Source organism: Phocoena phocoena, chromosome 1 (genome assembly GCF_963924675.1).
Source record: "Phocoena phocoena chromosome 1, mPhoPho1.1, whole genome shotgun sequence".
Classification (NCBI taxonomy): domain Eukaryota; kingdom Metazoa; phylum Chordata; class Mammalia; order Artiodactyla; family Phocoenidae; genus Phocoena; species Phocoena phocoena.
This window is the reverse complement of record NC_089219.1, coordinates 128,695,040-128,719,547: the sequence shown is the minus strand read 5'-3', so window position 1 is coordinate 128,719,547 and position 24,508 is coordinate 128,695,040. Positions and strand designations below refer to the sequence as shown.

The window sequence follows — 24,508 nt, the reverse complement described above, 5'->3', positions numbered from 1 at the left end:
ATAGAACTCTAAAGGCAAATCTAACAGATGGCAACAAAAAGCAGATCAGTGGTTTCCTGGCACCAGGACTAGGGGACCAGGGTGGGACTGACTAGAAAGGAACACAAGGGAACTTTTATAGGTGATGGAAATGTTCTTTATCTTGGTTGTAATGGCAGTTGCATGAGTGTATATGTTCATCAAAACTCATCAGACTTTACACTTAAAATACATACCTCCCTACCCAAGCCAATAGTCTCAGGTAGCCTGAAGATAACCATAATAAGTTGAAAGAGAGAGAAGACGGGTGGGGAAAGAGTATTGGTGGCAAGGAAACAAAAGAACAGATTTAAGATCTTTTAAGATTTATGCCTAGGAAAAAGCTTTTGGTGTAGTTGTTTGTACCTGGAATTAACTAGAAGCAGATAGTTAAGGCTTAATGAGTTTTTTAAGAAATTGTATTCCCAAAGAAACAAAAAGCCTGCCCTGAAAAAGCCTTTCATAGTTTGAGTCTTAAAACCTTTATGACCCCAAGATTTTACAAGTAGACAACAGGCTGTGAAAGCTATGCATCTCCAGAGAAGGTTATAATCCCTCCTTTCCACTTCAGATATGTCTTAGAGGATAATGGACAAGGAAGAAACTCCCAGAAGGTGGAGCCCTGGACAGCAGACAAGGAAGTTCCTCCCCGAAAGTACACTTAGGATTTAATCAATAAACTTCTTTCACTTCCAGGCTAGGAAGTCTTCACAATGCCTGCCCAGTAGGACTCCATCATTGCTGTAGACCTGGGACTGTTATATATTTCCCACTCTTACCTTTCTCATACAGGGGTTTTAACTGCAGACAGTAACTAATAATGCTCCACTCATAGCCCTCAGCAAACTATTTGAAATCCTGAACAGATAGCTCAGACTGCTGACTACAAAATGGTCTGGTTCAGAACACCATCCAGGGACTCTGTTGGCAATAGCGTGGAAACACTTTTAATTGAAGTTGCAGTTGGTTAACTTGGAACTAGCTGATAGCACCAGATCTCTTTTAATGTCATCCTTCACTCCCAAATCAAATCCAAGCTTCTCAGGTCATCTGTCCTTCATCTGAACAGGAATTTCTCCTACAGCAAAAGTTTCTATTAAGTCCATCAGCTCCACTGGGACCTACTAAATAGGGAACATGATTTTCATTATATAGATCACTATAGGCACCATCACCAGAAACTGTGTTTCACACACACACACACCATGCACACAACTGTATAGGTAATCCAACTGGCTCTGGCTTTGTGCATCACCATGGGTTATAAAGGTGACAACACATGAATGTGTAAGGAGCATTAGACAAGTGATAATATTGGCAACCCTAAGAAGAGACAAGCAAGAAGGAAGTAGAAAGCAAGGGTTAACTTTGCTGAGTAAGACTTCGGTTTAACAGATATAAACTTCCTGAAAATACAGCAACTATTGGCTTTTATCACAGAAATTCCTGCAGGAAAAATAACTTTGTTAAGTCTGAAACTCAACAGCCACAAACCTACTTTCTAACCAACGAAGTATGTTAATTTTATGTAGTACTTTTACAGGGCTTATTAAGTGCCAGGCACTTTTCTAAATACTATGTGGATATTAACTCATTTAATTTCATAACAATCTTATAAGGAAGGTAGTATTATTATCCCCATTTTACAGATGAGGAAACTGAGGTATATAAAGATTAAGAAATTTGCCCAAGATCACACAGCTAGTAAGTGGTAGAGCCAGGATTCAAGCCCAGGAAGTTTGGCTCCAGAGTTTGTGCTATTAACCACTAGGCTGTACTGTTTTAAAATGTAATTTTTATACGTCTTATGTTTTTATTAGTGTACTTTCTTTATTAAGGCAACATTTCTTAAGAATGTTTCCTGGTTATTTCAGCAGAACAGCTTGTACTTTCATTTCGACATGCTTCCCACTTCCTCCCTTTGCTGCCTTTCTGCCAATCCTTTGCACTATGCCACGTGGAACTGTCTTTATTGTCACCATATTACTCCAACACACTCATGCTCTGGTCTAAACAATAGCTCTCACCTCCTTGCCTTCATCTAGTTCTTTCCTTCATGCCCCTCTGGTGGAAGAAAAGAGAATGAAGGTTAATGTTCTTACTCCTCAGTTCTGTTCCAAACCAAAATCTTCCACTTTCATATAAAATATTGCTTTGGAGCCTTACACCATCTGGTTATAGCACCCTCTGTTCCTCCTTGTTGCTGTCATCTATCAAATGCCCAAACACCCATCTTCAACACTCAGACACAAACACACACACACACAGACACACCCTCTTTATTGCAGGTTTCAGCATCAGGGTCTTCTTCACCACCCTTAGTTCCACCATTATCCAGGCAGCATCAATGTATGTGAGGACGATGTATTCATTTCTCTTCATGTATTTAGTTTCTTGAAAATTCAATGATTTTCACCTGCATGTCATTTTAGCAATTTCCTCCCATGACCACATCCTTGACATTTATTATCTGGACTTGTTTCAACTGTAAATTATAAACTCTAATATTCTAGTCTCTAACCACAAACTCCTATTCTTACAATTTCTTTACTCACCTACTATGAATAATGCATTGATATTCTTCAGTCTTATCTGGAACCTCATCCCTGAACCATCCCATTTTCCCCAAAACTTATGGGTCCTTTTTGGCTTCCCTTTCTTCCCTTCCTCCAAGGATTTCACAGTTCATCTTTCTAACTATTATTTTTCCAATATCTTCAACTCTTTTGCCTTCCATCCAATGGATCCCGCAGAATTCTGACCCAAAAGCAATCCAAGTATTTGCCTCTCAAAATCCTTTGCTGCTGAGTGTTACTGGGAATCATAAAATCCTGAAGTCTTGGTGCAGATGGCTCTGGCCTCAGTGGAGTCCTTCAGTGTTACCCACTTTCTCCTTCTCTCTTTCCCCACAGTGGCTGTCCAAAATACCTTTCTCCTCAAACATCTTACACAACTCCCTTTTCTCCTGTCCTCCTTACTGTCCCACCACCACCACCCTGACTCCCAGTTCCTTCTCAGCCTATAGCCTTGCTTCTTACTTAAGAGAAAAAAACCTATGTCAATAGGCAATAAATTCTTCAAATGCTTATCCAGATATCTACAGATGAACCTCTATCTGCATGTACTAAATTTCTTACTTCACTCTTGTCTCAGTGGAAGAAATAATTCTCCTTCTATTCAAGGATTATAACGAGCACTCAAGAAATGTTAGACGAAGAACAGAGAGAAGAAAAAGGAAAGGAAGATAGAGCTGGAGGGAAGGAGAGAGAGATTCTGAAAGCCATGGAAAATGAGGGTCTTATAGAAATTTAGAAGAGTTTTGTTTTGTTTTAATGATATTTTTATTTATACTGTCAATGAAATAAATATACAGATCTGGTTTGGACAGATATTCTGGAGATGGATTATAGAATATGTTTCTATCTACGTTAATGGGAATGTTAGAAGCTTATGGTCATATCAGAATTCAGGAGTAAGATTTAATTGCATAGGTAACTATTACTTGTATTTTAAATATCTTTGTATTTTGAAACAAGAAACACATGAGAATACAATTATTCTATAATGCTAAAGTCACTTTAATTAAACACTTCCACTTTGAATAGCAATGCAACACATACATATATCAATATAAACAGAAGTCTTAAGAAAGATTCAGATCAGTAATATGCAATTTAGGGAACAAGAGAATATGTCTTATTTCTTTCTTATATATATTTTTAGTCTTTCTAATAAATAGTGTTTCTTTTTCACATTTAAATTTCTACATTCAAACGCCACAAAAGGAAATTTTAGACTTGTTCAAGCAACGTCTTTACAGTGACCCCCAGTGGCAAAAGGAATGAACGTGTCAGTTTTAGTAATCCACATCTTAGTGGCCTTTCGTACTGATACAATCTTGATGACAATAACAAGTTCCATTTTAATAGAACATTCACTGTTACCAACGTCTTCATGTTTTTCTCTTTTATTCCTGTTTTTTAAAAGAATTAAATTTATTTATATCCTTATTCAAATTCTAAATCTATTCTCTTTCACAGTGAATTTCATAATCAAGGTTATTTTATTTTTCCCAACAAAAATAGCATATCAAGAAGTACACACTTTTGTAAAAAATCTTTTTAAAGCCTATTAAGATGAAATTTTTTTGTTGTCATGTTTCCCATTCTAAGATTCAACATACTTTTTATGACATACAAAAATCTAGATGTGATTTATATATGACATATAAATCTAGATATAATCTTAAATATAATTCTAAGACAACATACTTTTTAAAGCTCAAATGGAAGTTCTTCTCTGCACTTGGGCAAGCCTATTTATCAATCTTCAGACGACTACTCTCTTTGCAAAGAGGCTGATTTCTAACATAAGATTTAACAAACTTATTCGAATTCTATACACATGAAACTCTTGAAATTCAAGTACAAATGTAAAATAGCAATATGAATTTGAAATATGCATCTGTAATTCTCAGGCTTCAGGGTATAATATTATGATGATATATTCCATACACCTCCTATCAAAGTTCTGATCACACAGGATTGTAAGGTCATGTATATCTGTGGTCCCTGCTTTCTTTAGAGCAGATATCTAGTGTATTCCTTGTTCACGCTTAGTACATAGTAGATGTTTAATTTAAAAGAATGATTGATTAAACAGAAAGAATGTAAAACAACTTTTTCAAAGACCAGAAATATTTTGGTTTTAGCCTTTGTTCCTAGCATTTCCTCCATTTGAAAAAAAAAAAACCAAACTAATTGATTTTAAGAGCCGCACTCATGCTAAATATAAGCTCAAAAATATATCCCTTAAGAAGTCAAAACATGCCTTGTACGAGTTAACACACTAGGTTATTTCTTCTTAAAGAATCAGATAGCTTCACAAATATTAATTGATTCCATTAATATCCGGTAGGGTTTGCACTCTTGATTTAATTACTTAGTATCTACAGTCGACCCTCCGTACCTACTGATGCAAAACCTGCAGGTGAGGAGGGTGAACTGTAGTCATTGCATTATGCCATTTTATATAAGGAACTTGAACATCCATGGATTCTGGTATCTGCAGGGCCTCCTGGAATCAATCCCCCAGGGGCACTGAGGAACAACTGTATTAATTGTTTTTAATATGGTCAACTATTTAAGCTAAGAATTTCAAGGTAAAATGAGAATCCATTTAGGAAAAAAGAATAGCTGCAGAGAAACAGACACTGACTGGAAAATAGGTTTTCTCCATGGATTGCTCTTACATTTGCATTTTATGAACATATTCATCATATTCTGAATGCTGACTTAACGCCTGTATGCTTGAAGCTTCTGTTTAACTTAAGAGCACCTCCAGCACCTCCATGACCAGATAGAAAAGTAAGGTGCTTTGGCAACTGCTAAGTGCTGCCAAAGGTCAATGAGTATCAGCTTACATCACCTATGAACTAACTTTTTCCAGATTGAATACGGAGACTTGTGGAAAGGCAAAACCTTGAGGAGGTAGGTTGGACACACCTCCACAAAACAAATAAGGAAGTCTGCCTCCAGCCTCCTGGTAAATTCTCACCAATTCACAAATTTCATCTCAAGAGAAAATGGTGCCCTCTTTCCCAACCAGAGGTCTAACTCTCCTCTTGGAGTGTTTTTTATACTTCCGGAAGACCTCTGGTCATGCTAGATTTAGATATGAAATTTGTTTGCTGTGAAATAAATCACCATGAAAGGAATTTCCAGACACATTTGCCTCCCTAGTGAGGCCTTTAAACACCCCTCTATTGTAGACAACAAGCTTGATGGGTAATGCTAAAAAACTGCTGTGCCTAGAAGATAAAAGGCACAATGAGAGTCTTCATGGGTAATGAACTCATGCTCAAGTAATAAATCAGTACCACTGCTGCGACTGACTCTTCTGCTTTTATACAGAAAATGTGAGTGCCTCTTTAGGATGAACTGCTCAGCGAGGGTATAACAGTATCTATAAAACACAAAGATACTAGTGTCACTTCTAGTCATGTTGAACAGCAGTGTAAACATGGCGTCTGTATTATATGACCATTAGAACCTATCAAGATAGGTGGATATTACACCAACATAAATAAACTCAATATGTTGAAAGCTATCTCTCCACCAATCAATCTAACCAGCTAACCTCATCTGTATCCATATCCTCTGCCTTTTGTACTCTTAAAATGGAGAACAATCTAATTCTCTTCTATCTATGGCAAGGACTCCCACAGGTGCCCCATGTAACATTCCCACTCCCCTTAATCAAGGATTTTTCTCATATTATTTATCCTGTCTTTATCCTGCTTCTCCTATATTTATACCATCTCTATTCTTCTTTAACAATTTTCTCTCTCTTCTGGTCCATTCTCATCAACACACAAACATGGTATGAATATTGCCCATCCTTCAAAAACGTTCTCCGATCTTACACAACTAGTGTCCCATTTTTCTGCTTCCCTCTACTGTGAATCCTGAGAAAGCTGTCTGTATTCTGTCTCCACTTCCTCACATCCAAGTCTCCTTTGAACCTTCTCCTAGGAGACTTTCCTACCAAACCCTTCTTATCAAGGTCAGCAATGACTTTCATGTACCAAATCCAAAGGTCAATTCTCTACCCTCATCTCCATTACATGAAAATATAAAAGTCTGGTTTAGATACAAAAGTTGAAAGTAATGATGACTTAGAGTTCAAGGCTGCTTTCCTTCTGTTTACAACTGAATCTTCCAGGAAGCAGTGGAAAGAATTCATGGGCTAAGAATACAAGCAACTGAATGGATGCAGCTTCCCAGCACTTCCCGGGTTCCTCACAGAGAATTACTATAAGTCTGAAGCTGAATACAAGCTGTGAGGACTGGGGAAATTGCCAAGTCAGAGGGGCAAAGAAATATAAATTCACTGCCTTTTATGCCATTAGGTTGGGTGCACCACTTCACTACAATGTAAGGGAAATCCCACTTTCCCATAGTTACCAGCTCCTGTGTTTCATTTCTTACTGTTATTGGGCTTCCTTACAATGCCTGAGCAGTAGAATCGGCCTTGACCTACCAAATCACCCTCTTGATCTCTCAGCAGCATTTGACACAGCCCACGACAACGCCCTTCTTGAAATCCTCTTTTCCCATGGTTTCAGGAATACCATACCCACTTGGGTTTCTACCACTTCTCAGTCACCTTTGCTTTTTCTCCTCCCCTTCACCACTACTAAAATACTGGAGAGCCCCAGTGCTACTTCCTTGGCCTTCCTTCTCTTCTCTATCTACATTCATCTATGTGCTCTCAACTCAACTAGTCTCAAGGAGTTAGATATTATCTGAATTAGTTCCCTAAGGATGTCACAACAGATTACCACAAACTGGTGGTTTGCTCCAATCTCTGCCTCCATCTTGGCATGGCCTTCTTTGTGTCCCTCTCAAATCCCCCTCTCTCTTCTCCTACAAAGACACTAGTCATTGGATTTAGGAAGCGCCATAAATCCAGGAATATCTCATCTCAAGATTCTTAACCTAATTACATCTGCAAAGACCCTATTTCCAAATAAGGACACATTCACAGGTTATCAGGGGTTAGAACTTAGATATATCTTTTGGGGGGGATATAATCCAACTCAGTACACCACCTCTAGGCTGATATCTCCCAGATTCATAACTCCAGCTTGAAACTCTCCCTTGAATTCCAGTCTCTAACACCACTACTTAGGTGACTAATAAACATCTCAAATTTCATATGTCCAAAAGGGAACACTTGATTCCCCCAACCATGTTTCTCTCCTAATATTCCCAATCCTAGTAAATGGCACCACCATTAAAACCCTTGGAGTCAACTTTGACTCCTTTCTTTTACTCACAGCAAGCCATCAGTAAACTATCAGCTTTACTTTCAAAATATATCTTGAGTCTGACAGCTTCTTCCCTCTGTACCATTACTCTCTTATTCTATGCCACATCATCCCTCTCCCCACTGGACCTCTTTGAAGGAGTAATCCAACTGATCTCCTTGTTTATGCCCTCTTTTAGTCATTTCTTCTCACAACAGCCAGACTGACCTATGAAAACATAAATCAGATCTTGTCTCTCTACACTCAAAACGCTCCAGCAGCTGCTCATCACACTTTGAACAAAATTCAAAGTCTCTGTCACGGCCTAGAAGACCCCACTTGATCTGGGCCCGCCTACCTCTCTGATGGCAGAAAGTACTTCTCTTCCTCTCACTGAGCTCCATCCTCGATGACCTCCTTGCTGCTCCTTAACAGTCCTAAGCCAGTTCTCCCAGTCCTTTGTGCTTGCTGTCCCCTTTACCTGGAATGCTGCACCTCCAGATATTCACAGGGCTTGTTCCCTCACTTAACAGTTCTCTGCTCATATGCTGCTTCCATGGACCATCACTCTCTCTTCCCTTACACTATTTTATTTTGCTTCATAGCACTTATCACTACTGGACATTAAAATAATCATTTATCAGACATCTTGGCTGTTTCCCCCACTAGAATGTGAATTGCGTAAGGCCAAGATTTGCATTGTTCCACTGTATTCATGCTGCTCAAAGTGGTGTCCAGCATATAGTAGTTGCTCATTAGCTACTTGTTGAATAAATGAACAAGTAACTATAATCATCTTTTAATATTAGTTAAAGCAATGTAGCCATATTGAAAACTGATATGAAAAGTAAAAATCACATTAAACCAGTTGAAGGTAATATTCACTGAGTGCTTTTGGGAAATAATGAAGAAGCATTCGGGTGAGAATGTAAACATGAACTCTTCCAAACCAATTCTTTAGCCAGCATTTATAATATTTCCTTGAAAAGTTCAATCCTTAAGTTTGTCAATGAGTCTGTTTCTTATACAAATTGATACAGAGATATTCTAGTAAATCTCTGCCTTAAAGAGAAGAATTATGAGGCAAAACCTAATTCAACATAACTTTGACAATGCTTCACCATGTTTAGTACCATAAAACTACTTTATCAAGCAGGTATTACTCAAATTTTATAAAAATCTAACGCGTTCATGATTATCACTAAACGAAGTGTTTAAAACACAGTTGGTGTGAGAAAGATAGACGATACAGTGGTAGACTACACCTACTGGTCTCAGAGATAGGTAGGCTCATATCATGCTTCTGCTACTCACCAGCTGTCTAACCATGAGCAAGTTCCATAGCTTCTCTAAGCTCAGTTCCTCTTATAAAACTGGGCAATGCCACCTACCTGACAGGATACTTGTGGCTATAACATACGACACACAGTGTTATTACACAACCCATTTCACTTGAATTAATATATGTTGTGAGACAAATCACATCCCCTAAAATATGAAAATGTTCATTTCATAAAGCAGATCCTCTGTAAACCTTTTTCTGGGGACTTTTATGACCTCACACATAAGACAAGATGCCATGCAAACAGCTTATTTTTTTTAAGTAGTGGAAAGTCACAAAAATAATCAGAAATATGTAGTGTGTATCTACCTAGCCTAGGATCCTACTAGGTGGTCCAGCATATAGAATTAACGCTAAGGACCACAAGCACTTTGCCTGGCTCAATAGATGCCTGATAAATGTCTGCTGAATAACAAATTAATGGATTAACTAACAAAGGCAGTGATTGAATTCTTAATGCACCTGATTAGAACTTCTAAATAGCTGGAGGAAATGTTCCTTAGAGAAATCAATGCAGTCTCCATGGTAAGAATCCTAGTCTGGCTAGGTAAGAATCCTACTCTGTATCTGTGAGTAGCAGCTGGCACAATGCCTTAAACACATCAAGCAAAGCTAAGGACAACCCTCCTTCCACCGTATCCCAGCCTCAACCCAGCTAAGGTCTTCTTTTACCTACAGTTAATCTAGCAATTTGCAGGTGAATCTGAAATTATTTTAATTTTTATGACATTATTAAAATATTCAAAATAATTCTATTACAATTCTAACTGTTATCAAGCCTTATTAGTTCACATTAGTGTAGGCAGCAGTTTGGATTAGAGAATGCTACTGATTGTTTTATAGGTTTATTACTACTATAAATGATGTACAAAAAATAAAATAACAAAGTAGTATACTGTAAATATTTTCAAGAGGAAAATAATTGCTAGCATTTGGCCAGCCATTTAGAGTTTGAGTTGTCTTTACAGACAAATTTATCTTATTTAATTATCAGAGCAACCTTTTGAGGTTTATTATAATTTCATGTCATTTTAGAGTTGAGGCAATAAAGTTCAAAAAAGTTAAATAACTTGCCCAAGAATATACAACCATGAAGTGACAGATCAGTTTCCAAATCCTGTGTTCTTTCATCTATACCATTTAATAAAGCAATTAATTGAAGAATGGTCTGATGAAGTAGAAAGAGCACTAGATGAGGAGGAAGGGGCTATTACAAATGCACAGTGTGGTTGCAGGCATGTTATTCAATACTGTGTACATAACCTGAACAAATTTCCTCATCCCAAAATACGACCTCAATGCAGCCAACCTCAAAGTATTCTGGTGAAACTAAAACCAAAGTACGTAAGAGTAATTTGAAAATTTAAGACCACTATACTGGGAAAAATATTTGTAAAACATTAAATAATTCTGATGATTAGGAGTTTGAGCTTTTAAATAGCATAGCCATTCCCCTTGAAGTTTTACTGAAAATCCTCATTTAGTCAGAAAAACATTTTTCACAAATAATTCAAAAGATAAGCTCAACCTTTGTCTAGCTACAAATTTGTGACATTCTACATACACTGGGAGAATAATTCATCATGAATCTTATTTTAATATAAAAAATGTATAACTCTACCCCAGCATTTTAGTAACATTTATTTTGTAAAAGCTTTAACTTTTAAGATCATTATGCAAATAATTTATAATTAACTTATCAACATAAACTTCCTTCTCAGGTACATATTCGAATATACCCAAGTCCTGCTAAGGTGAAAATGGCCTATCTATGTCAAATAGGCTTAATTTAGTGCAAAGTAGCTACTGCCTAAAATAGACCACTTCTCAGAAAACTATATAATTATGTACCTTGGTGGATAAGATTATAATCTAGATACCTTGAATAAAGAATGGTCCTCTATTATCTAAATAGGTAATCCTCATTAGCTAAAGGCAAAACTTCAGGAAGAATGTACATGAAGTGATGAGAACAGGTCACTTTCAAGCCAGCCAAATCAATCCTGAAGACTAACAGGGTGACAGATATCACAACCAGATTATCCTCATCATCTCAATTCAGATGTCTTTTATATGAAAATGTCCTGATTATTAAAGTTATATAGGATTAGGATAAAGAATATTGGAAAGGAATAAGGAATGGTGGAATAGAACCTCTGAAAAGGCCATTCCTCCATAAAAGCAACAAGAATACTGGCAATAGTTGTCAAAATCAACTTTTTCCAACAATGTGAGGGGCATTTATTCAACAAAATCACTGGATCTCAGGAATAACAGAGAAATTTGTGGTGTTTGGACTTTCCCTATTCCCATTCTCCTCTCCTTAGCCCTGCAGTAGCCTTAAAAACCAAAAATCCCACAATCACAGCAAAAAATAGCAGCCAGCAGCTATTGGAAGGGAAAGAATGGGGTTGGAATACACCAAAAGTACCACTTTCAGAGAACTAATTATTTAACCTGTCTAGTAGTTCTCTAAAAATACCCATTCATAGAGTTTTCTTTATTTGGCCCAACTCAGAGCTTACTCAGTGCATTTGCCTTTTCCCCCAGGTAGCATGTGGAGAACAATCAGTGGCAATTGTTCAACATAACAGCTGCCTCAGGCAGCAATAACAGCTGGGGAAAAAAAGATGACAACCAGAAAAAAGAAAAATTGGGGGAACAAGATGGCCACAAGGGCCTGTGAATTTTGTATAATCTAGAAGGCCACATGCATGCCTGGGGCTGTGCACATTCTCAGGAAAGATCTCAGAAGGCCCTAAACTCTCACCTCTAGCTAACCTTAAGGCTCTACACAAGCAGGAAATGAAGACAAGCAGGAAGTGAAGACTAAGGCAGAGTTATAAACTGCCTGAGCACTGAAGGCATATTCCAAAATGCACATCAAATCCTTCAGCAAATGCTGGGAGACTACTTGGCTCTGAGCATTTAAGAAAATCTCTGTCTAATAACTAGCTGATCAATGAGAAAACTGAGTAAAGACTTTAATGACCACAAATAACAAAGAATACAGACCTTACAGAATTAGCTCAGGAAGATTACTAAGCAAACAAATAGCAACAACAACAACAACAAAAACAAACACTGGGGGAGGAGAGGAATCTGATTTTGAGTGGTGCCACATTATATTACTTAACATGTTCCACTTTCAACAAAATATTACAAGATGTGTGAAGAAAGTATGCCTCATACACAGGAAAATAAGCATGCAGTAGAAACTGTCTCTGAGGAAGTCCAGACATTGAGCTTACTAGACAAAGACTTTAAATAAGCTATTTTAAATATCTTCAAAGAGCTAAAGGAAGCCATATCTAAATAACTAAAAAAGTAAGAGAATGATTTTTCACCAAATATAGAATATCAATAAAGATATAGAATTTTTTTTTTTTTTTTTTTTTTGCGGTGCGTGGGCCTCTCACTATTGTGGCCTCTCCCACTGCGGAGCACAGGCTCCGGCCACGCAGGCTCAGCAGCCATGGCTCACGGGCCCAACCACTCCGTGGCATGTGGGATCTTCCCGGACCGGGGCATGAACCCGTGTCCCCTGCATTGACAGGTGGACTCTCAACCACTGCGCCACAAGGGGAAGCCCCTAGAAATTATTTTTAAAAAATAAATTCTGGAGGTGAAAATTAAAATAATAGGAATAAAAAATTCCCTAGAAAGGTTCAACAGCAGATCTGAGCAAGCAGAAAAAAGAATCAGCAAATCTTAAGACAGGTCAGTTGATATTGTTCCCCTCATCTGAGGATCAGAAAGAAAAAAGAATAAAGAAAATAAAGGAGCATATCAAGTGTACCAACATATATTTAATGGGAATCTCAGAAAGAAAAGAAAGGGGAAGAAAGAATAGTTAAAGAAATAATGGCTGAAAATGTCCAAAATTTGATGAAAACTATCAATCTACACATCCAAAAAGTTCAACAAACTCCAAGAAGGATAAAAAATCAAAGAGATCCACATCTATAACATCATAATCAAACTTTCAAAAGACAAAGACAAAGAAAAAATCTATAAAGCAACGAGAGAAGAGATTCATGATGTTGAAGGGATCCTCAGTGAGATTAACAGCTGATTTCTCATCAGAACACTATAGAGGTCAGAAGGTAGTGAGACGGCATACTCAAAGTGGTGAAATAAAGACTATCAACTAAGAATTTTCCTTCAAAAATTAAGGAGAAATTAAGAGAGTCCCAGATAAATAAAAACTGAAAGATTCCCTTACTAGCAAATTTACCCTACAAGAAATACTAACTGAAGTCCTTCAGGCTGAAATGAAAGGACACTAGACAGTAACTCTAATTCACACAAAGAAATAAAGAACACTGGTAAAGGTAACTACAGCTGATCCTCCATATCCACAGTTTCTGCATCTGTGGAGTCAACCAACTGTGGATCAAAAATATTCCCAAAACAATCCCATAATGTTGCCAAAAGCAAAACTTGAATTTGCTACACACCAGAAACTATTTACATAGCATTTGCATTGTATTAGGTATTATAAGTAATCTAGAGATGATTTAAAGTATATGGGAGGATGTGCATAGGTTACATGAAAATATCATGTCATTTTATATAAGTGACTTGAGCATGTGCAGATTTGGGTGTGTTTCCACTGGGGGTCCTAGAGCCATCCCCCACAGATACCAAGGGACAAACGTACATAAGTAAATGTAAAAAAATATAATGTATTTGTGTTTGTGTGTAACTTTTTTTCTCCTATCTGATTTAAAAGAGAACTACATAAAGCAGTATTTATGTCTGTGTTGATGGGCTCGTGACGTATAAAGGTAATTTGTAGAACAATAATAGTACAAAGGAAAGGGAGGAACTGGAGCTACATGGAAGCAAAAATTTTGTATACTATTGAAATTAAGTTGGTATTGATCTGAACCAGATTATAAATTAAGAGGTTATAAATTAAGAGGTTAATTATAATCCCATGGCAACAACTAAGAAAACTTTAAAATACTAAAATAAATGACAAGGTAATTAAAATGGTACACTAGAAAATACATTTTTAACAAAAAACAAGGCAATAATAAATAGAGAAACAAAAAGACTTACATACATAAAATAGCAAAATAAAAGTCATAAATTCTATCTTTCAGTAATTACATGGAAATGGACTAATACTCCAATCAAAAGGCAGATATTAGTAGAATGGGCTTTTAAAAAATTGATCCAACTATGTGCTATCTACAGGAGACATATTTTATATTTAAAGTCACAAATAGGTTGAAAGTAAAGAATGGAAAAAGATATACCAATGAAATAATAACAAAAAGAGAGTTGCAGTGGCTACACTAATATCAAACAAAATAGAATTTAAGACAAAAATTGTTACTAGAGACAAAAAAGAACATTTTATAATGATCAAAAGGTCAATCCATCAAGAAGATATAACAAGTATAAATATACCTAACAACAGAGTCCTAAAATACATAAAGCAAAACAAACACAATTGAAGGGAGAAATAGATAATTCATCAATAATAATGGAAGACTTCAATATCTCATTTTCAATAATAGAAGAACCAGACAGAGGACCAAGAAGGCAACAATATTTGAACAGCATTATAAACCAAATAGAACTAAAAAGCATCTATAGAACACTCTACCCAACAACAGCAAAAAATACATTCTGCTCAAATGCACATGGAATATTCTCCAGGATAGACCACATGTTAGGCCATAAAACAAGTCTCAATAAATTTGAAAGGATTAGAATAGTACAAAATATGTTCTCCAATCCAATGGAATGAAATTAGAAATCAATAGCAGAAGGAAATTTGGAAAACTCAAAAACATGTAGAAGTTAAGCAACACATACCTAACTAACCAAAGTTGGTGTCACTGCTTTTTTACCAAAGCTGTAATTATAAGGAAAACTAGACCTCTGAATCAGGTATTAGAATGATTCAGTCTTCCCACAGAATGACTGGGAGGGCACAGAGGGTAAATAAAGGTATCTATTTGTCAACCCCAATATACCATGTCTCTATATTTCATATTCTAAGCTCAAGTTGCATTGAGTCCTACAGCTTCTTCTTTTCTCTATTTTAATTCTTTTACTACAAATGTGAACCCTATTGTTTGGGCAAGAATTCACCCTCTTCCTTTGGAGCTTCAGTGATGTCCAGGACCAGCCAAAGCCTCAGGATAGCAGCACACAAAAGTGGGTCTCTGGTGGAGACCTAATCACCATTCCAAACCTGAGGGTTCTCAAGTACGACAGTGTTCAGAAGTTTCAGAATTGAAACTAGGATTCTAAAACAAATAAGAAACCCTGAGGTTAGCAAGGAACTTCTAGTAACTAACACAAGAATTGTACTTATGAGCCTTCAGGCAATGAATTTGTCCTCCTTAGCGATCACTATGCAAGAGTAGACAAAGAAGTAGCATACACTGGCATTGAATATTTTCTCTATTTCTGTAAAATTATCAATTATTTGCAAAGTTCCCTGTGAATTATCTGCAAACATTCAAAAATCTGTTCTTAGGACTACCATTTACAGAATATAAAAAATTGGGGTAACGAGGGCCTATCTTTGACAAAACAGGAGTTAAAATGAGCCGCAAGAAATGAGGCTCATTAGGGGTAAATTCATGAACATTCACACGGCAATTTCTAAGTGGCAGCTAATAAAAATAAGCTTGTAAAATAAGCCAGGTCTATAGCAGAAAAAGAAGTCTCATTTAACTTTCTGGATACAGATTTGTGGCAGACAGACTGGGGATCTCATTTGTACTCCTCCATGAAGTTTCATCTGAAGTAAGTGTGGACTTCTCAGGGATGCGATTGTGCTGCCCTCACTAGAATCCATTGATGGAAGTGTTATCTCTCTCTGTTCCAATCAGATAACCTGGTTTTGTCTCCTTCAGAACAAGAAGGCTTCTGAGACAGGGGTGTTTTAGTATCATTTTTATAACTAGACTCCAGCCCTAATCCATAATCTGGCTCTCCCAAGTCACTGATGCTGAAGGAGTCCTGGTGATGGTCCCCATGCAGCCATTTGGAACTTCCACCTACTTTGTTTCAAACCCCAACCTCAGGTATGTTGGAAGAAGCCAAGAAGAAGAAAACCAGTCACTACTGCAGAACTCTGAAAAGGTTCAAGAACTGAAGGCACCAAGGTTAGTGAAGAGGAGCTGAAAATAGAAGAACTGGCTGAAAATTTATATGGTTTACTGTTAGGCTGCCAGACTCTTTTTCCCATCTTGCACACCCACACAGTTACTCCTCCTTGACCTCAGCAGAATATTGAAGATTTACTTTCAGAAGAGGATGAACCAGGGCTTCCCTGGTGGCACAGTGGTTGAGAGTCCGCCTGCCGATGCAGGGGACACGGGCTCGTGCCCCGGTCTGGGAAGATCCCACGTGCCGCGGAGCGGCTGGGCCCGTGAGCCATGGCCGCTGAGCCTGCGCGTCCGGAGCCTGTGCTCCGCAACGAGAGAGGCCACAACAGTGAGAGGCCCGCGTACCGAAAAAGAAAAAGAGAAGAGGATGAACCAGAGGGATTTTGGACTTAAGAAGACCTTCAGGAATGCCATTATGAAAGCACAGGGATTAATGAAAAGTCTACATGCTGAATAGTAAGAATCACCCCACCTTCCCCCACCAACTCAATTCTTCCTTGTAGCTCTGAGACCACTGGACATCAGGCTTATACCAAGTCAGCTCAAGAGAAAATACTTGAATCTAATAGCAGCTAAGGAAGTCTCCCCACAAAATGGCCAGGCCCCAGCCCAATCGCCCTATGGAAAAGCCCATTAGTCAATGAATCCCTTTCAAGCACAGGCAGACCTTCCATCAGCTTTTTAGTGCTCTACTCTTAAATCTACGAGAGCAGCAAAAGATCACCAGTCATTTGAAAAAGGTCTCTAACATCAAAGATAATGACCAAAACAAACAACCAGAAAAAAATGAACTCAGAGATATTCTAGATTACAAAAAGAAAAGCTCTCATTAAAATCTTTACAGAAGATACTGCACTTGAGAAGCCAAGAGCACAATGCTATTTTAAAAAATAACATTCACAAAATAAGAAAATGCTGTTGGAATTTTTAAATGATATCAAAAATGAAAAATTAGAGGAGCTAAAAGTTGAGTAAAGATTGCAAAACGTAGAACAAAGAGACAAACAGATGATAAATGAGATTTTTTTTTAGAAAAAGAGGCTTAATCCAGGTGTTCTAAGATGTCAATAATAAGAATTCCAGATAAAGAGACCAGAGAAAATGGGGCAATTAATTATTTTTTAAAAAAAAAGAATTCCTAGAATTGGAGAAGATGCATCTGTATCTTGAAAGGACACATCACTGAGTGCCATTCATAATTTCTTTAAACAGACACACACAAAGACCCATCATTGGGGTCCCTGAACATAAATTATTACTCAGCTCAGAGAAAGAAAAAGTCAAACATCAGCATAAATAAGGGACTTTTTTGGATTCTGAAATGCCAGTAACAAACATATGAAAGCAGGGATTTAAGTCAAATATTATAAACTAAATAATATCTTACATGCATTAAAAGAGCCTCTTATTTTAATGAAAAACAAACAAAAACAGAAAAGATTTTTTATTTGGAGTATACTCAGATAACTCATAAAAACTAAGGGGAGAATCTGAATTCTGTATCAGAAATTTCTTTTATTAGCTGTTAAAATAAGTAGTTCATAAAAATTAGAAAGGTCTATTTTCCTAGATCTCAGTTAATCTTACATTTATTTATATAGGTTTAGACTATATTCCCCAGTTATTTTTCTTTCAGCATCTTAAATATGAAAGAGCTAACAATATTAATAATGGTGAATTTAATTAATAATAAAATCAACTTATGAGAATTTGTGTTACCTTGAAATATACCCAAACTCTTGACATTTTAAACTAATTCCCGTTCATCTTATGGGCCATACACTCACCTTGAGGATCAACTTCTTTAGCTAGTTTCAGTGCATCTGAGTTTGCAAGATCGGTGTTGGCTGGGGTAACAGCCAAAATCAGACAGTTCTCCCGTGTGATGAACTGCATAATCATATCTCTGATCTGGTACTCAATATCTGGTGGCTGATCTCCCACGGGCACTTTAGTAATTCCAGGCAGGTCGATAAGGGTTAGATTTAACACTGTGGAAAGGAAAAAAAAAAGTTTTACATATACCATCAATGCTGAAAGATATCAGCGATGCAGAATCATGTGTCACTTTAGTAGAAATAAAACAAGCTGAGCTTTACGTATTGTGTATCTGAAGAACTTCGACTCATGTGCATAGAATAAAAAGGACAGAATTCAAAATGGCTTTTCAAGTTTTCTCTATTTTTATAATATGATTGTGCTAAGCCAAATGATCATTTTAACATAATTTAAGAAGCACTGATTTGCATACTTAACAGTTTTCTCAGAGAGCTGTCACATTTGTAACTGGGGGCTATAATTCAAACACTGAACAATAAGTGAATATGCTGTCTGCCAGTCTTGCACACTGCCTTCAAATGGTGTAAAAATTCTCTGGGTAAGGTTTGCCCTTCCCTTTAAAAGCATCATACATTATTTACAGAGTGTTAGCCACTTAACCTATAGGAAAGCCGTTAGCCATTCATGGTGCCATGAGGTTAGTGTGCAGGCTATACAGCCAGACTCATGGAGCACCATTTTGGGAGCCCAGGAAACTACCGAGTCAGTGACTCCAGTCCCGACCTGGCTATCATTCTCTCTGCACGCTAAGTTATTGGCACCAAGTCCTCTTGGGAAGTTGTAATTGAGCTTATGTCACTCATGGTCCATTTAAAAAGCAACAGAGCTGGGTAGAAGATAGGAGATTAAAATCTGCCCCACTAAAATCTTAGTCAGAATGGAGGCTATTCTGTATCACACACCAGGAACTGGATATCTGACAAGTTTCTGCCGACAGTCTGGGGGAAAAAAAAAAATCACAGTTGATTCCTCAGGAAGAGATTAAAGAGGAATATATAGGACTGAAAGAAAATTCACTAAGGATAACTCAACCATAGTACCATGCACCTCTAAGATTTTTGCAAAAACTGAAGATATTAAAAATGGAAGTTTTCATGCATACCTCTTTGGAATTCTAAAAGTTTAAGATAAACATAAAGACGTTTTAAAATGACTTAATTCTCTTTTAAAAGTTATCTCCTCCTGTCTCCCCATAAATAATTTTATGAGCTGTTTGGATCATACCATTTACTGAAGTATCTAAGCACAATCCTAGAAACTCGGTATTTTTTGAGAGAAAAAAACCATCTTCTATAAATACTGTATGTTAATTAATATAGTAAAAATTTTTGAGGACAAGAATTTGGAATTTTGTTATTTTACTTACCATGTGGGGAATAGACTCGTAAATTAATGGGTACGGAGGAAATCCCTTTATTCATTCCGGTTACTCGATCTGTTTCTGCTTCAATCTCATGGCGAACTTCATCAAAATCTGTAATTTTTCTTCCTTTGCAATGTAGAAATTCTGCATATTCTACAAAAGACAAATTAATACAACCTAAAATTCATGTACTCTTGCAATAATAAGGAAATAATGCTTCTTTAATTACAAGTCAAAGTATCCAGTATTGCCTCTTCAGCCATCACAATGAGAGAACACAGTAGTTAACAAAAAGCACAGTTAATACTTTAGAAATATTAAACAGTTCAAATACTAAGGCTGCTAAATTTGCTAATTTTCAGATAAGCAATTAAGTATTATAAGCAGTCTTTAAACCACCTAGCCTACTAAATAAAGAGAAGCCTGGCCCTCCAAATGATGAAACAAATAATAGCAACCAATTGTCAAAGAAATTAGAGCTAGGGTACACAAAAAGCCTACTTACTAATCCTATTAGAATGTCCTTTTTCAATATCACCACTTTATCACGATGGAATGCTAAATTATATAAATATAGCTTCAGAAGGCAAAAAGATTTAGAAATAACACTTGCTTTACCTTTAAAAAGAAATAATATATGGAATATTTTAGCTTTAAAATATACTATTCAAAATACCACACCAATTTCTTTAATTAAAAAGATATTTTCTCAAGAAAAAAAAGATAGGATATTACAAAGAAACTGCAATTTACCTGCAATCTAAAAAAAAAAAAAATCAGTATCTGTAGGCAGAAGGAAAAACTCTAAAGTAACTATATAATAACAGAATATTAGTTATTGTTAAATTTCAGTAACATCTTGAAACTGTTGTGCTATCAATTTCTATATCTGCTTCCAGAGATATCAAGTATATGATAAACAACACAACTCAGAAAAGGAAACCGATACTATTAGACCTAAAAATTTATGATAATTTTAACAAGGGAACAAGTCTTAACAAATACTTTAATTTCTCTAACAACTAGCTGAAGAACTGCTCCACCAAACGTAGACTAAGGCTAAGTATCTTGGGCCAGATAGCGGCTGAGACAATTATTGGTAGTCTTTCTATGATTCCCCACCATAAATATTTAACCTTCACCCACTATATGGCAAGGCCAACAGGGAGACAACTACAAGATGTGGCTCATGCATCAATGGTGGAAGTATACACAACAATTAAGCTTCAAAAGGCTTCAGAAGTCTGGCCTGAAGAGACCACTGCATCATTTGGCATTTTCTTTCACACATTTACCCTCATTGGTGCTGTTTTTATTAGATTATAAATTCTTAGACGATAGAGCCTTTATTTTATTTACCCACTCAGTGGCTAGGCCAGTACCACGTAAGAGTTTAAAGATAAGTAGAGGATAAAACAATAAGAAAAATAAAGAGGAGTAATGGATGTCAGATCCTAAAAAATAAGCAAACAAAACTTAGTAAACATGAGCCATAAATAATTTATAATAAACAGTACTTTTCAATTCAACATGTTCTGTGGAAATTACAAATCTGAAAACTTTTGGCTATCGTAATTATTACGTTCATAGAGTTAAAAAACTTCTGGATCAGGGACTACATTTTCAAGTATGTTACTAATCAATAATTCAAGTAACACAAATGTGTACTTCTCTTGTTGCCACTAGATGGCGCCTACTTGCTTTCTCTGTAGGAAACTAATGCCCTTCCAGAAAGCTGCAAAATCAATGCAATTTTCAAATTAGATTTAAATTCATTCCTGGACCTCTGAAAACGCTTTTATCTTGGAATTTAGAGATTGGAATTGTGCAGTACCATCTCAAACCTCTGTGTCTTTTTAGGGATAGGGTTCCACAAAGAGATTTAGGGATGTATTTACTGAGCTCCTACTACTTCTCAGGCACTGTTTTAGAAGTTGGGGATATAGTAAAGTGAAAAAAATAGTCTCTAGCCTCATGAAGCTTAAATTCCAGTGAGATAAAATAGTAAACAGTGTGTGTGTGTGTGTGCCAGATTATAAGTGCTATGGAGAAAATTGAATACGGGGGATAATAAATACTGGGGAAGGGAGGTTGCTTTGTTATATGTGTCAGTCAAGGAAGGCTTCTCTGATATGATAAAGTAACATTTGAGCAAAGACTCAAGAAGCCATGCTTTACATAAGAGGATCCCAGTAGACTGCCTGAAGCAGGCTATGCTTGGCATATTGGAGGAAGAGCAAGGAGGCCAACGTGCCTGGAGCACAGAGCATGGGGGAGAGAGGCAGGAGATGAGGTCAGAGCTGTGGTACAGACCTGGATGGTGTAGGGCCTGTGGGCCATACTAAGGGCTTTGATTTTTACTCTAAATGAATGGTAGAGCACTTGAAGCATTTTGGGTAGAGGGGAAACATGAGGTGACCTAGGTTTTAAATAAAGAACTGTACTGTTGTGTTAAGAACAGACAGAGGTATAAGAGAAGAAGCTGGCTAACAGAATAATAAAGGTGAGATAATGAGGCTTGGACCTGGGTGAGAGTGGAGAAGTGGTTACATTCTAATGAAGTTTGAAGGAAAAACCAACAGGATTTGATGATGGATTAAAGGAGAGGTATGGGAGAAAGAAAGGAGTTAAGAATAACTTCAAGGAGGCTGACCTCAACAATGAGAAGAATTTTGAAGTAGAAAAGACTGACAGAAAGGAAGATGTTGGGGAGATGGGGTTGGGGATCAAGAGATCAGTTTGGCAACCCAATAGAAAATGGGCAGAAGACCTTAATAGACATTTCTCTAAAGAAGGCATACAGATGGCTAAAAAGCACATGAAAACATGCTGAACATCACTAATTATCAGAGAAATGCAAATTAAAACTACAATGAGGTATCACCTCACACCAGTCAGAATGGCCATCATCAAAATATCTACAAACAATAAATGCTGGAGAGGGTGTGGAGAAAAGGGAACCCTCCTACACTGTTGGTGGGAATGTAAATTGGTACAGCCACTATGGAGAACAGTATGGAGGTTCCTTAAGAAACTAAAAACAGAGTTACCATATGATCTAGCAAGCCCACTCCTGGGCATATATCCAGAGAAAACCTTAATTTGAAAAGATACATGCATCCCAATGTTCATTGCAGCACTATTTACAATAGCCAAGACATGGAAGCAACCTAAATGTCCATCGACAGAGGAATGGATAAAGAAGATGTGGTACATATATACAATGGAATATTACTCAGCCATAAAAAAGAATGAAATAATGCCATTTACAGCAACATAGATGGACCTATCGATTATCATGCTAAGTGAAGTCAGACAGAGAAAGACAAATATCATGATATCACTCATATGTAGAATCTAACTTTTAAAAAGATACAAATGAACTTATTTACAAAACAGAAACAGATTTACAGATATCGAAAACAAACTGATGGTTACCAAAGGGGAAACGTGTGGGTAGGGGGGAGGGATAAATCAGAAGCTCGGGATGAACATATACACACTACTATATATAAGACAGATAACCAACAAGGCCCTACTGTATTGCACAAGGATCTCTACTCAATATTCTGTGATTACCTATATGAGAAAAGAATCTAAAAAAAGAATGAATATATGTATAACCAAATCACTTTGCTGTACACCTCAAAATAACACATTATAAATCAATTATACTCCAATAAAATTAAATTTAAAAGTTCAGTTTGGGACCTATTAAGCTTGTGATGCCTACTACCCACCACCCACATGGAGAAACAGAACTGCTGCTAATGGTTGAGAATCAGGCAGCTGAAAGACACACAATTCGCATTCATCTCATCTGATAAATGTATATCTATTCTGAAATTTTTACAGAAGATGGCAGTCAAGGGCTTGAGGAAAGGTTAGCCTTTTCTAATTAGCACAAAAATGCCTTGGGGCTGGATCTGTGAGTCTTTCATCTAGGGAAAAATCCAAGCTAGATTTATATGTATTTGGAATTCATTAAAGTTAGTCAAGTAGATGAGATCACTAAGTGAGAGACAGATAAGGAAGAGGTCAGAGCACTGGGCCCCAGGTTTTCCAATGTTTAGAGGTCAGGAAATGGAGAGTAAGCCCGAGTGGTCAACAAAACCCAGAGAGAAAGGTGACCTAAAGCCAGTTAAAGAGAATGTTTCATGAAAGACTTTCCACTCCATCAAATACTGCCAACATGTCAGGTAAGATGAGAACTAAGAACAAATCATAAAATTGGGCAACTTGAGGGTCATTCAGGATGTTGAAAAGCACTGTTAGAGTGGAGTAGGGTGGGTGATAGTCTGATTGGAATAGACTTTAGATAGAATGGGAGGAGAGGAAGTGGAGACTGGTTGCAGACATTTCTTTTAAAAAGTGTTGTAAAGGAGAGGAAAGAAGTGAGAGGGCAGCTGGAGAGGGTTATGAAGTCAAGGGAGGGTTTTATAAAGATGGGCAAACTAATAGCATGTTCATAGGCTGATGGTATTAATCCAGTCCTGAGGAAAAGCTGATGGTGCAGAAGTGAGAAGGGACAAGTGCTAAAGTGATATCTCAAGGAAGAGGGGATAGGAAGCACTAGAAAGGAACATGCCAGTTCATCCATAGGAACAGGAAGGAAACAGAATAATGAGTACTGACGGACGACACAAGTCGGTAGAATTGATGGTGGTGGGAGCATGTGAAATTCATCAGGTCAGAGTGGGGATTTATCATTTTGTCGAGTCATTTTACGCCTGTAGAAAACATTTCTGTATTCTCACTGATTAAACCCTACAAAGACTATTATTTTTACCACAAAATACCACACACACACACGCACGCACACACATACACACGCACACACATAGAGTGATCCTAAATGACCTAAGAGTAACCATAGCAGGAATATCAACTTGGGTCTCAACCATGTCCATCACTGGGATTCAGACCTGCCCAGCATATCAGAAGGACTAATGGACAGGAACCACAAAATCCCTATTTCTATGGGTCTCAAAGAGCTT

General features: G+C 37.1%; 1 protein-coding gene across 7 annotated transcripts in view; it reads right to left on the bottom strand.

Annotated features, from left to right (window-relative positions):
* DNM3 (dynamin 3) overlaps positions 1–24,508 on the bottom strand; it is a 574,033-nt gene that overhangs the window by 397,693 nt on the left and 151,832 nt on the right. For all 7 annotated transcript variants that reach the window (XM_065883171.1, XM_065883141.1, XM_065883152.1 and 4 more), the window contains exons 3-4: positions 19,515–19,664; positions 18,097–18,300 (exon numbers count right to left, since the gene is read on the bottom strand). In XM_065883171.1, coding sequence (XP_065739243.1) covers positions 18,097–18,300; positions 19,515–19,664 — 354 coding nt within the window. The remainder of the gene's footprint in view (positions 1–18,096; positions 18,301–19,514; positions 19,665–24,508) is intronic.